General features: G+C 45.0%; 1 protein-coding gene across 1 annotated transcript in view; it reads right to left on the minus strand.

Moving 5' to 3' along the window:
- LOC114639011 (zinc finger protein 780B-like) overlaps nt 1-13,876 on the minus strand; it is a 28,412-nt gene extending 14,536 nt beyond the window's left edge. The window contains exons 1-5 of the mRNA XM_028787654.1: nt 13,762-13,876; nt 10,386-10,446; nt 4,862-4,988; nt 4,371-4,457; nt 2,799-4,228 (exon numbers count right to left, since the gene is read on the minus strand). Of these exons, the coding sequence (XP_028643487.1) occupies nt 2,799-4,228; nt 4,371-4,457; nt 4,862-4,988; nt 10,386-10,418 (1,677 nt within the window). The 5' untranslated portion in view covers nt 10,419-10,446; nt 13,762-13,876. The remainder of the gene's footprint in view (nt 1-2,798; nt 4,229-4,370; nt 4,458-4,861; nt 4,989-10,385; nt 10,447-13,761) is intronic.
- Between the last annotated feature and the right edge of the window lie 786 nt (nt 13,877-14,662).

The following is a 14,662-nucleotide window of genomic DNA, read 5'->3' on the forward strand; positions in this document are numbered from 1 at the left end:
CCTCAGCTCCATTAAGTTTTCTTGGTTTTGAGGTTATTTAAAATTATATTTCCAAATATTCGGAGCGACGTTTCTAGGCCTATGTAAGAACGCATTATATAAAATTTGAACTGACTAATGTTTATTCAGACTTGAAGTTCAAGACACAGAAAATTTCTTCTTATGTAAAAGAATATTCTGGGGGGCTGGAGAGATGGCTCGGTGGTTAAGAGCACTGACTGCTCTTCTAAAGGTCCTGAGTTCAATTCCCAGCAACCACATGGTGGCTCACAACCATCTGTAATGGGATCTGATGCCCTCTTCTGGTATGTCTGAAGACAGCTACAGTGTACTTAGTCATATATAAAATAAATAAAATCTTTAAAAAAAAAAAAAAAAAAAAAAAAAAGAATATTCTGTAAATTTCTATCCTCAGTTTCAATCCTTCCGAAACATTGTCTGTCTGTCTTTCTCCATTTTCGAGATGGGGCTGGTCTATGGACCTCAGGCTAATCTGAAGCAACAGCAATCTTATCTTTGCGTTGCTAGGGATATGATTCCAGATATGTCCCACACCAACCTAGTATTCCATTTAAATAAGGAAAAACTTCCTTTCAACTATAGCAATCAGCCTATTCAAAAGGTTACTGGGGTTACTGATACAATTTATGTCCACCATTCTACCACACAATTTCCCACTGGCAAATTCCATGTTCCAAATGCCTTTACTTGCTGCCTGACTTTGAAATGTTTGCTTTTTATAATACCTTCTCTAGAGATTCCAACGTACGATCAGTTCTTATGTGATCCAGTTTAGGCTTGAACAGTCCTAACCTTCCTGCACCTGCCTTCTCAGGGCTGGGATTACATGAGTGTACCAATATACTCTTGAGATTTATAACTTTTTGTCTCAATAAAAAGGTTATTTAACCTAAAAAAAAAAGGATAGATTGGCAAATGTGTTGTTGTTTCAAATTTCCATGGTATCTTGATATACTAGCACTTGGGAAGCTAAGGATTATGAGGTTGAGGCTAGCCTGGGCCACGTGAGGCCCTATCTCAAATAAACACTACCATACGTTTCACATGTAGTAACACAAAACATTTTTCTATTTTTTTGAAGAGTACCCTGATTTTTTGAAACTTTCTATAGGTTTATGAGCCAATCAAAAAAATTTATATACATTCACACAAAATTTACACTAAACATTTCAAATTTATCTGCTGTAATAGTGAATACATTATTTCATAGCAGTAAAACTTTCTAGCTGTACCTGGTGACAGAGGTCTACAGTCCCAGCTATTTAAGAGGCTAATATAAGGGGTCATGAGTTCAAGGCCTGCCTAGGCAATTTAGCCAAGACTTTGTCTCAAAATAAAGGGGGCTGGGAATAAAAGGCTCAGGGCTCCGAGTTCAAGCCAGTATGGTGGCACACACTTCTAATCCCAGCACTCAGTAGGTTGAAACAGGAGGATTGCCACAAGTTTAAGAAAGGCCCTGTCTTGAAATAAAACCCACCAAAGCCAACTGAACCTATTTCTGCCTGAGAATGTCCTACTTCCCATTAGCACTGACTGTTGCGTTTGTGTCTTTCAAATGTCTGCTTAGGCCCTGGAAAATCTAGTCTATGTATCAGATGGTTTGGAAAAAGCTTTTAAAGTATGGTTATCCATTTTATTGATGTGTTTTAGAAACTTCTTTAAGCTCATTGATTATTGTATATAATATGTATTTCTGCTGTCAACTCTAAGATTTATTGCTTGGGGGGGGTGTAACTTGATAGCATCTATTCAAAGGAACCACATCCGGTTTCAGTACATAGAGCGGTGGTTCTTCCACACGGAAACAAGCTGTATTTTCAGACTGCGTTTTTCACGTGACCAAGAGTCACGTGGTGATGGTGATAGATTAAGAGTTTGTTCCAATTCTTGTCCTGTGCAGATCCGACTGTCCTTCCTGAGTGGGGAACCGCGGTACCTCTGCTGTGGCAGGCACCCTGATCAGCGAGTCCGTGCGGCCTTGCTAGGGTCGACTTCTGACTCAACGGAAGCCGCAGTGGAAATCTGCTCCCGTTCTGTTCCAACCGCGATCGCTCCAGAACTCCTTTCAAAGGTTTTGGCATGGGACAAGCACTGACAGGAGATGTCATGAACGAAATGGATATGAATGTTCCAGAAAGAGTAACAAAGACCGTCACGAAGGGGACTCCGAATCCTTCCTGATGGCTGTTCCTGCCTACCGTCCCCTGTTTACTGACTCATCCCGTCCTCAGAATAACCACACTACCAGCTAAAAGGCAGCAATCTGCAGCGGGGCTGAGGTCAGCTTAATAAACTACAGGCAGCAATCGATGGATGTGAGTTTTTACGCTAACAGCGTGCAGCCACTGTTCTCTATGTGGTACTGTCTATAGCTATAACTAATTAGAAACCTTTTACTGGTAATAGGATTAGTACTTCTATTCATAATTTAATTTTTATTTTTCTTATGTGAATTAATACTCAATAAACAGTAGGTTATAAGGCAAAAAAAAAAAGTAGTCATCAGATGGCTCTCTCTGACAAACTCTTATTCCATACTGGATAGCTGAAAATAATGAGGGTTTCTTATTCTGATTGTAGTATAAATTACACAACGGGAAGCACAGTATGAGAGGTTGGTTGTTCCACACGCCTCACTTCCAGAAGGCTCTTCTCAGCAGTCTGCATAGCTGAGGGACACACTGAGGTGGTTCCCACACTTCTGATTCATTCATGTTTAGCTGTATGTCTGTGAAGATGCTAATAAAGACTTCTCAGTCAACAGAGGGCAGGACTCAAATGCACAGGATCTCTCCCACTGCGTGTACTCTCTGGTGCTTCTTTACCTGTAAGAGCCGAGTGAAGGCCTGCCCACACTCCTTACACTCGTAGGGCTTCTCACCGGTGTGGATTCTCTGATGTTGCGTCAGGTGGGACCTCTGCCTGAAGGCCTTGCTGCACTGCTGGCACTGGAAGGGTTTCTCACCAGTGTGAATCCTCTGGTGCAGAATGAGGGTTTTACAATCAATAAAAGCCTTCCCACATTCTTTACACTCATAAGGCCTCTCTCCGGTGTGAATCCTCTGGTGTCTGTTAAAGTACGAAGGGCACGCGAAGGCCTTCCCACATTCCTTACACTCGTAAGGCTTTTCGCCAGTGTGAACTCTCTGGTGTTGGATGAGATGGGCTTTCTGCCTGAAGGCCTTCATACACTCCTGGCACTCATAGGGCTTCTCGTTTGTGTGAGTTCTATAGTGCTTCATGAACGCCGAATGACACAGGAAGGCCTTTTCGCAGTAGTTACACTCATACGGTTTTTCACCGGTGTGAATCTTTTGGTGATCGTTCAGGTTGGAAGCCCAAGTGAAGGTCTTTCCACATAAGTTACACTCGTAGGGTTTCTCACCGCTGTGGATCCTTTGATGTCTGGTGAGGTTGGCACTCTTGTTAAAGGCCTTCTGACATTTGTGGCATTCGTACGGCTTCTCGTTGGTGTGGGTTCTCTGATGCTGGAAAAATGTGGAGAAGTAGAGGAATGCCTTCCCACAGTGCTTGCACTCGTAGGGCTTCTCGTCCGTGTGGACCCGCTGGTGCTGGACCAGCAGGGAGCAGTTGGTGAAGGCTTTCCCGCACTCCTTACACTCGCACGGTTTCTCCCCCGTGTGAAAGCGGTTGTGTTGAACAAGGTAAGCATGCTTCTCAAAGATCTTACCACAGATCTCACACTGGTAGGGCTTCTTATTGATCTGATACGGGGTGAGCTGGAAGTCATAGGCAAATCCTCTGCTGCACCCCTTCAGTTCATCACATCTGTCCCCAGCAAAATCCTGCTGGCACTTCATCTCGTCGGTGTAATAGATAAAGGCGTTCTCGTACATTTCGTTAAGTTTGTCACTGGTAGGAATCCGTACCTGTGGAGTGATGGTTTCACCCGCTTCCTGCTCAGCGTGTTTCCTTTCAGAATGAGTCACCTCACTCGGAGCAATGGGTGCAGGCTGAATGAATTTGGTTGACATCCTTTCCAATGGGCCTGTCCCTCCCTGTACATATTCCTCTGTAGATTCCGGCTTTGTCTCAAGGGGTCCCTTGCATTTCCAATCATCTCCAAAACAAGATTCCTCAAGGCAAGAAGTACCCACTCTTTCTACTATTTTCCATTTTAATGATTCCTTTCCAAAGATGCCATTCTTTAGAGACAAATTCTTAGCTTCATTTACAGACAGCAGATCTGAAAGAAAGTGCGTACGTTAGCGCTGGAAGACAGGAAGCATTAGAAACCAACAAAATGATGTGTTTTCTCGTTTTTTAATACGTCTCTGTGTTCCGCCTCCATGTTTGTCTGTGCACCACGTGCGACCACCCTTACTCACCTGGGTACCATCCTGCCTGCTCCGCTAGCCAGGGTTCCTTGCCTTGCTCCAACAGCGAAATCACTGACGGCTTAGAAATGGCAAGTCCTACTCAAAGAAAGAGACCGGTAAAAACAAACACAGAGACGAGCCGCAACATCAAAAGGCGTCCATTACAGAACTGACTGAACCTAAAATAAGCTGCAGACCCTCAGAAGGACTGGGATTTTAAATAACAAACAAACAAACAAACAAACAAACAAGTGTGCGAGCCACCATTTCGCAAGCACCTTAGTAAATAATTGTTGCTTGCAGGAATCACTGATGAAAATTAAAAGAAGCAGGAAAGTATCTGAGAAAGTTTGTGTCCGAGTGTATCAAAGGACTTTAAAGGCAGCTATTTACCGGCTCTGAAGCAGTGGCTATTGGGATGGAGAGAGGCTGCATGTGATAGACTTCTCTCCCACAGGCTTTCCCTCCCAGCCCTTGCAGAGAGGCACAGACGAACTTACCCAGGGATACAAAGTTGCTGTAGTTCTCCAGCATCACGTCTCTGTATAGCGACCTCTGAGTGGGGCCCAGGCACTCCCACTCCTCCTTACAGAACTCCACAGCCACATCCCTGAACACCACCAACTCCTGAAATGAAAGTAGGGGGGTAACACACACAACAGGGAAGAAAGTAACTTCAGGGAAATGTGAAGACTCCTGCTTCATGGGGTGCCAGGTCAAGGCACATCCCCTTCCCAGCACCAGGGAAACTGAACATTTCAAAGAAGCAGCCTCTGGCCTCTGAGAAATCATTTCTGAGCCCTCAAATGTCCAGCCTGATAAGGTAGGCTTTTTGAGGAGACTTTTTTTTGTTGTTTTTTACTGTATGCCTGAGACCTTGGCCTGTCCCGGCTTGACTTCTAGGAGGCCAAAGAGTAACACAGATGAGATGTGGCCATAGCAGGTACTCCCAACAAACACTCCAAAGGAGAAGGGACTGGCCAGGTGTCCCTTGCTGGCCACTCTCCCGAGAGGCTGTCTCACATCACAGCTGGGAGAATTAAGCCTGTCTCTAGGCTACCACCAGGATGACACAGATGCAGAGTCTAGACGTTGCCCCTGGCAAGTTTCTCTCTCCAAATTTGCCTTCTTTGGGAATAATTTCATAAGTTTGAGGATAACTGCCTCTCTCCATCCTGCAAATTCAACCAAAGAATCGATCCAGTCTAGCCCGACACGCGGTCATTCTCATGACTCTAGCACTGGGGAGGACAGCTAAGAAATCCAGGGCTAGCCTGGGGTCTTAGTTAGGGTTAATATTACTGCCGAGTAATTTATCTTGTGCACCTGGCCCTTTAAAGGATTCCCAGTTGCTAGTCAACTGGCCCTTTAAGAATTCTTAGTTGTTAAAACTGCTTGACCTTATGACTTTCAGTGTTGGTTATCTCTTGGACAGAATAGGTTATAAAAAAGCCAGCTGAGGCAGAGAAAAAGGAACGGGGCCAGCAGAGTGAGAAGAGAAGACGGTTGGTGAAGACGTTAAGAGACGGAGCTGAGCAGATAGGCTAGAACAGTCGTCACAGTTTGGAGCTGCTCGGATTGGGAGAACGGGGAGAAGGGACTGTTGACGCACACTGGTGGGGACTGAGAGGAACGGCTGGGAGGAACATCTGAAGGGGCTGAGCTGGAAACTGCGAGGAGAGCTGGCAGGGAGCTAAGAGACTTGGTTAGGGTTCTAAAACAGCTAGCCATTTTACATGTTACTATGATGGAACCTCAAAACCAAAGCAGCTTGGGGAGGAGGTGTGCAGTCCCCTGACGCTTCTAGATCACTGTCCATCACTGAGGGAAGCCAGGAGGGGCGATGCTTATGTTTACTGGCTTGCTTCCCATGGCCTGCCCAGCCTGCTTTCTTACAGAACCCAGGACCAGCAGCCCAGGGATGCCCTCCCCCACAGTAGGCTGGGCCCTCCCCCACTGAGCACTAATTTAAAGAATGTCCTGCTGCTTCATCTACGCTCTAATCTTATGGTGGCATTTCCTCAGCTGAGGCTCCTCCCTTTCTGATGAGTGTAGCTTGTGCCAAATTGGCATAAACACCAACCAGGACGCCTGGGCTACCAGGGACTCTCGGTCTCAAGTTGGAAATCAGGAACAAACTCAAACCCAGAGACGAGGTACTGCAGTCGAGGGTACAAGGCACCCAGCGCTGCACCCGGCCCTTAGAGAGGCTCAGCGCTAGAGAATGCAACTGGCTCAATAGAACTGCAGCAGCTGCCTGGAAGGAAGAAGCCACCATCTGTTGCTGAGGCCACCTGTTCCGAACTTGACACGCTCAAGTGGAAGCGCTTTGGTTTTGACTAAAATAGTAAGCAGGGAGACATAATACAGCAGTGGGCATACCCCTGGGGAGGAGGGTACAGAGGCACTCAGAAAGTAAAAGCACTGTCCCTGGAGGAGAACTCAAAGCAAGACGAGCCACTGATCCCGTTCCCTCTGGCATGTGTCCCCTCTGCCCTGGGTTACTACCACACCTCTGCAAGCAGACATGGGGATCAGTCAAGGCAACGCCAGCGATGCGTGCCGAGGCTACCTCCTGCCTTCCAAAACTGGAGCACAAAAGTCAGTGTGGGTGTCACACTGTCAAGGTTGTGGTGTCTCTAGTCCCAGCAACCATGTCAGGTGGCTCACAACCGCCTGTAACTCCAGCTCCAGAGGACAGAACCCCTCTGGTCTCTCCAGGCGCCTTCTCTCACACGTGTGTACCCACCTACTGACTCGCACACACGTAATTGAAAATAATAAAATTAAATCTTTAAAAAAAAAAAAGCACTTTTGGTTTTCTAGGTGGAAAGTTATTAAGCAGAACAGAAAAAAAGACAATGTGTTTCTGACAGGAATAATGAAAAAATAAATTATATGTCTGCTCTCTGTTCTCGGGGGAGGGTGACCAAAGGATGTGCGGCTAACAAATGAGGTGAGACCAGAAAGCTCATGAGTTCAAGCTCAGCCTTGGCTCTAAACCAAGTTCAAAGCCAGCCTGCGTTACGAGAGCCCGGCTAACGTAATCTAATAAGTAGCCAGGCTTTAGCCTTCGGGGAGGCAGAAGCAGGCAGAGCTCGATGGATTTAAGGCCAGAGCAATCTACACAGCAAATTGCGGACGACATAATAATAATAAGACTGTACAATTAAATGATGAAGCGAAATAAAAAATGTAAAGATCCGAGAATTTAAAAGCAAAAGCATTTTTCTTTATTTGCAAATATCTAACAACATGTTCCTTTGTGGAATTTTTTTTTTTTTGAGACATGGTCTCATGTAGTGAGGTTGGGACTTAGGTGGCGGGGGGGATGGGAGGGACAGCAAGCAGCTTTAGAATTCAGGGAGGATGGCCTAATGGTTAGCGTAAACTTGCTGGTGTGGCTCATGCTGTTACTGAGCAGCCTATGAGCGCTCTGCGCCCTCCCACCCCCACGTCCCACCCCCCACCCCCTGCGCGTGCGCAGAGCCACTGGCTCTCACAATAACAGTGCTTGATCTTTCCTGAGCACTGCTGCTGGAGCATACTAGTGGTTCACCCACCTCCCTTAGTGAGGCCTAGAGAGAAGCAGACTGCTAGTAATGACCACCACTCTTAGAAAGGATCTGGAGATGCATATCGTTAGTAAAGCTAGGTTACGATGTTTGTGTTAGTGGCTTTGATGCAGAAAATCTTGGGCAAGAATTTAAAGTTCAGGAAGGTTCATTTTTGAAAGCTGAGCGAGGGACTCCTTGAGGACAGGGAAGAGCATCGAAGGCAGCCCGGTCGCTGCTGACACGCCTTCCTGATAAAGCCGGGCTGGTGACTAAGGGCGAGGGTTAATTTCCTGTAGACATTTATGCCCTTGGCTTTCTAATTCTATGAAAAATTTTAATGAGCAGGCGTGCACCCTGAGGGCCTAGAAAAAATTAAAGTAAAATGACTGTTTTTTATATAAAAGTTTAGATTTGTGGTTAAGATTTTGACCAAGCCCGCTCAGTCAGTCCACAGGTTCCCCAGCGCAGGAGTGAGGATTAACAGAAAAAGACAATCAGACAGTATTGCAGCGTGACCCAGCCAGTTCTGAGGCTGAAGACTGAGTGGATTTATTTTTTCCCAATTTGCTTTTAAACCAGTTTAACTACATGCGAGTACTTAGGTCAGTTCTAGGTTGAGGAAATAGCAATACAATAAATGCAAATAGTCAAGGAACAAGCAAGGCAATAAGCAAAGTCCAGTGGCCACTGTCACGATCACTGTTTCTAAGGGCTCATCAGGATGACAAAAATATGAGCCTACTTCCCTGTCCTAGCCCACAGTCATATTCATGCCCGAGGCCTGCTTCTTTGTTCTAGCCTAAGACTTCCATTCCTGACTGAAATTACTTCTCTGCTTTGGCCTAAAATTAGATTCCTGCCTGAACTTACTTCCTTGTCATGGCCCAAAGTCAGATTCCTGCCTGAAGCCCATTTCCTTGTCCTTGGCCAATGTCAGATTTCTGCCAAGCAGCCCCAAAAGCTCTCCACAAGATTTTATATAAGATTACTTTTTGAGATAAATAATAAAACGATGGCTCCAAAAATAAATAATAAAAATGACCAAGTCTTTCTTTGTAACCACAAAATACAGCTTGCTGGTAAGAAAACTGGCTGAGAAGAATACCTAGCTTGCTTACACTTTGTTCATCTGTAACAAGTTGCTTAGACATGAATCTGTGTGGGTCCTTGGGGATCAGCTGGTTTTCACCTGTAATCCATAAAATGTTTAACCATGTAAAAGTATTGGGGAACATGCTGGCTTTTTATCTGTACTCATTGTAATCATTCACTTGAAGAAAAATAGAATGTAGCCATATTGTAACTTATACATTGCTTAAAAGATTTTGCTGGGGGATATAAGGTTAGAAGAGGAATTATTGAGGCCTGTCCCCCTAGCATAGCTACAGCCATGTTGTCCCGTACCCACCAGTTATTTCATATTGTTGCTGTAATTTGCCTGCCAGTCACTGACATAGAAAAATAACTTGACTCAGAGCAGGGCCATGCTGATCACATACTCTGTTAAGCTCTGTGGGTTATGAGGTTTGTTAATCTTGAGAAATTCCACAACTATAGGCTTCATGTAGGACCCATCAAATTAAAGGTCAGTATGAACTGTTGTGTCTAAAATGGCCTGAGTCAGGGCTGACCACTGGGCAGCACTTCCAGCACCCACCTATGAGCTCATTGTGGTTTTTGCAGTTTTAGCCTTTATAAGCTGACACAGAAAAGAGTTTGGGGGTCATAGCCTCAGCGCCCAAATTCTGAGCAACGGCCCCGATCAGTCACTCTTAGGATATGCGTTCAATAAACCATCCTTGTCTGACTGAGATCAGTATTTGTGCAGTTTATGGGGTGACTCCTGGACCCCATCAGAAATAAAGTAAGAGAACTTGTCTGAACTATCAAAAGATTCCTGTGTCCATGTATTCCGCCAACTTCACCCCTCCTCCTCCTCAGACCCTGACGTGCTGAATGAAGCTGGTCTTCGACACGTTACACATATCAATTTAGTCAAAACTAACCTAAAGGAAATGCTATTATTTCCTCCACTTTCAGATAATGAAACGGAGGAACAAGAAAATGAAGTAAATTCATGAACACGTAGGTACTGGGGCTCCTTACACGGGCTGGAAGATGCTTGAATTAAAAAAAAGAAAACACAGTGGCTGGAGAGAGAGATGGCTCAGTGGTTAAGAGCACTAGTTGCTCTTCCAAAGGTCCTGAGTTCAATTCCCAGCACATACATGGCAGCTCACAACTGTCTATAATTCCAGTTCTAGGGGATCTAACACCTTCATACCAATGCACATAAAATAAAATTTAAAATTAAAAGGTAAGAAAGAAGAGAAAAGCCAAACAGTCCCTTATAGTTCACATATACTGGAGAGAGAATTATGTTGGCAGAGCTCAACCCTTCCATAGTTACTGCAACAATGTGGAATCAGCAACCAGAAGATAGTTGACAGGAGAACTTTCACCTCACCTTAAACACGGTGTTGACATCCACCACGGCCATGCTTCTCGGCTCTTCTGGGTTGGGAAAACTGCAGAACAGAAGAAAAAAGATGGACTTGGGAGAAACTAGGTCCAGCATCCCAAGACCGGGATATTCAGTCTGCATATACAGATGGATGCTGAGGTGCTTTTCCTATTCATGTGGTAAGAAAGTCTATAGGAGTTCAAGGCCAGCACAGTATACACATAGAGAGTTCTGGGCTAGCCAGGAATGCTACTTAGTGAGACTCTACCTCAAACACACACACACACACACACACACACACACACACAAACAAACAACAACAATAACTGAAAAGCTCCTGAGAGACACTCACAGGGATTATGACAGACCCTCATTCCTTCAGTTTGTAAGGCCTGCGACCCACCCAGGAAGTTCCCTTCCTACTTCATTAATACGGTAAGAAATAAACCTTTCTCATATCCCCTTATCACAAGGGTAGAACCCACCAGCTACGGGATGAATGTGCCAAGGGACAAACCTGCCATTCATCTGTAAGCATACACGGCAAAACCTTCTTTTAAACATAGAGAGATTTTCCTTCTTTTTTGAAGATGGTGTCTCACTAAATACACTAGGCTGGTCTCCAACTCAAAGATCCGCTTGCCTCAGCCTCCCAAATACTGGAATTTGAAATGTGTGCTCTATACCTTGCTCCGTTATTTGCATTTTTCTTCTCTTTTCTTTCTCTCTTTCTTTTTTTTGGATACAGTCTCACCCTGTAGCTCTGGCTGTCCTGAAACTCGATATGTAGGCCAGGCTAGGTTCAAACTCACAGAGATCTGCCTGCCTCTGCTGAGTGCTAGGATTAAAGGTATGTACCACCGTGACCAGCCTTTAATTTAAAAACAAAAAAACAAAAAAAACAACCCTGCACAACTGATGCCCTAGGTCCCTTCAACAACCCAGTAAAACACCTGCTCTTTTTTTTTCTGCAGGTAGCCTGAGCTTCTCTAAACAAGTGCCTTTTATTCCCTTTTCTTCAACCCCTTCTCCCCTAATAAAACTTCTGCCTGAGAGTTTATGCTCAGAATTGGTTTTTGACAAAGATTTACTTATTTTATGTTTATGGGTGTTTCACCTGCACGTGTGTCTGTGTACCATGTGTATGCCTGGTGCCCTGAGAGGTCACAAAGAGGGAACTGTATTGGCTGAAACTGGAGTTATGGATGGCTATGAACAGCTATGAGGGTGCTGGGAACTGAACCCAGACTCTCTGGAAGAACAGCCAGTGCTCTTAACCACTGAGACATCTGTCCAGACACTGTAAGTGGAGTTTCCCCAATCGCTAGAATCTTTCAAGAGACTTGGAGAGCTGAGACCTAGGTGGGCTTCTCAGAACATAGTTTTCTCCCCAGAATTCCCAAAGGGACAAGGAAATCCCTCCTCCTGCTGACTCTTCCTGACATGGGATCCCCCTCTATATCTAAGCTGACAAGGAAGTCCCTCCCCCTGCTGACTCTTCCTCACATGGCATTTCCTCCACATCTAAGACTGACCAAGGGCTTTTCGCAGAGCTCAGTAGCAGAAACCTTACCTGATGCTCAAAGACTTGGGCTCAGTCCAGCAATTCAAAAAAAATAACATAAGAAATAAAATGAGGGGCTGGAGAGATGGCTCAGTGGTTAAGAGCACTGACTGCACTTCCAGAGGTCCTGAGTTCAAATCCCAGCAACCACATGGTGGCTCACAACCATCTGTAATGAGATCTGATGCCCTCTTCTGGTGTGTCTGAAGACAGCTACAGTGTATTCATATATAATAAATAAATAAATCTTTAAAAAAAAAAAAGAAATAAAATGAAATTCTGTCCAACGATCAAAGCTGTGGCTCCAGGCTCTCAGTGTGAGGTATTACCATCATCAACAGGTTCAATAATTTTCAAAACCTCCACATCCACCCCTACATCTCACCCAGGATTGGTCAGCCCCCAACGCTATCTCACCCCACACTCCCTTTTACTGGGACAGTAGAAAGAGTTCCTTATGTCATGAAGAAAGGCTTTTTCTGTGGATTCCTCCACCAAAGCAAATTTTAAAAAAAAAAAAAAAGAGGAACCTGATCTCTCTGGAAGCCATAAACAAAAAAACAAAGTACATTTCAGGAACTTCCAATAGTTTCTGCAGGAACTGGTCAGGTGCAGTATTAAAGTCCGTTTTAGCCCATTTAAGTTGCTATAACAAAATACTAGAGACTAGGTAGCTTATAAACAACAAATTTATTTCTCAGTTGTGGTGGCAGAGCAGTCTCTATCTCAGCACGGACATATCTGGTGTCTAGTGAAAACCGATTTCCCGGTCCACAGATGGAGTCTCTGTACTGCATGCACTCTCACCTAGGGAAGGCGGGCAGCTCCATCCAGCCAGGGCACTACCCCCACGTAATTACCTTCAAAAAGCCCCCGCCTTCTAAATCCACGGAGGACTGGGTTTGTAACTAGAAACTGGACAGGGTGAAGATGGGGTACCACGGGGACACAGTGCTATGTCTGTTTCCTGCCGTAGACGCCTGGAGCTGAGGAAGTTGTCTTTTTTAGAACCTGAAGTGGATCACCCAGAATCCTGAACTTAAAATTCTGATTTCTCTAATGGTAGTGAACAGAGACTTACAGACCCTCTAAAAGTTCCCTAAACAAGGCTAAATGCCTACTCGGAGGGTGTGACAGAAAAGTAGAAATCCCACAGTAATTAAGCTTTTTTTTTTTTTTTTAACAAATACAATTTCTACACACTCATACATTTCTGAGATAAGATTTCCCTATGTGGCTCCCGGTAGCCTAGAACTCACTATGTTCCGACGGTTGTCCTCAAAGTCACCGACTTCCAGCTTCCGCAGCTCAAGTGCTGAAATTATAGATGTGGGTCACCATACCTAACTCCTAACTATAGCTAAAACTCACGCTGATTAGTAAATTCATCTGTCTTGAGCACAGAAATCCCTACCATCTCGACTATTTAGCTTTCTTTTCTCTCTCTCTCTCTCTCTCCAGTTTTTTAAGTAAATTTGACATGAAAGCAGTAGACGTATTCCGCTCCCCACACCCCCTCCACCCCGACTTTGCGTTGGAAGACTAGAGGATCTGGCAACCACCTATCACCCATGTTCTGACGACCTCGCGCACGTTCTCTCTCACCCTCCCGTACAATCCATATTCTCCAAAAACCTTTTCGCCCCTGCAATCACACTCGCGCCGCCTTAATCCCTGCGGAGGAGACCTCTTTAAGCCTTCAGCGCCATCCCGGAAACCGGGTGGGTCCCCTAGAGCCAGCCTGCAGCCGGCGACCAACGAATACAGGCCTCAAGGCCCCATACCCAAAGTCCCTAAAACCAAGGGCAGACTCACCTCAAAAGTATAAACTGAGCCTTCACGGCCTCGAACTCGGACGACCAGCGAATACCAACCAGGACAGTACCGGGTTAGGTCGGGTAGGGCACAGAGATGATCCGGAACAACCTCTCTCCAGCCACTTCCGCCATGTGTCTGAGCTTTTATAGTGGACTACATTTCCCAGAAGGGAGTGCTGCTCTAGCGTCCTCAGAATTTCAATGTCCGAGAGAGGAAGTAGAGACATGTTGAAATGAGAGAACGTACGATTAATCTTCTAAAGGGGGAATTTCTCAAGGATCCAAGGCTTGAGGCCTCTGAAACTTAAGTAGTTTCGGCTCTGCGGTGCTGTGGATCTTTACTCCAGTTACAGAAGTGAGGCAAGAACTCGAGCAAATGACCCAGCTCAGGACTACATTTCCCAGAAGACACCACAGACCACGTTCTCAGTAAAGAACTTGTCCAGCTCTTGACTGTCTGAGAGCTTCTCCAGTGTGGTCATCTGGATCATCGAGACAAGACTTTTAGGACTGTGAATGACTGAATAGGGCAAAGATAGCCCTATCTTTACTGGAACATTTAATCTACTTACACTTTAGCCACTAATTTAAAAGTGCTTCGTTAGCCTGGGCTGAGCATTGCATGTTGTAATCCCAGAACTCAGGAGGTAGAGGCAGGAAAACCAGGAATTTTAATGCTAGCCTCGGTTACATAGCAAGTTTGAAGCCAAGGTTTACCTAAGAACCTGTGTCAAAAAAGGAAAATAACTATAGACGGTTCAGCGTTTAAGAGCACTTTCTGTTCCGTTCCAAACACTCAGTTGGGCCAATCATGAACATTTATGTTGGATTAAATTTTACCGAGTTCTGTTTATTTGATTGTTTTTTAGATATTGTCTTACTAATATAATGAGAATTCA

This window comes from Grammomys surdaster, unplaced genomic scaffold, assembly GCF_004785775.1.
Source record: "Grammomys surdaster isolate TR1022 unplaced genomic scaffold, NIH_TR_1.0 125671, whole genome shotgun sequence".
Taxonomy (NCBI): Eukaryota; Metazoa; Chordata; class Mammalia; order Rodentia; family Muridae; genus Grammomys; species Grammomys surdaster.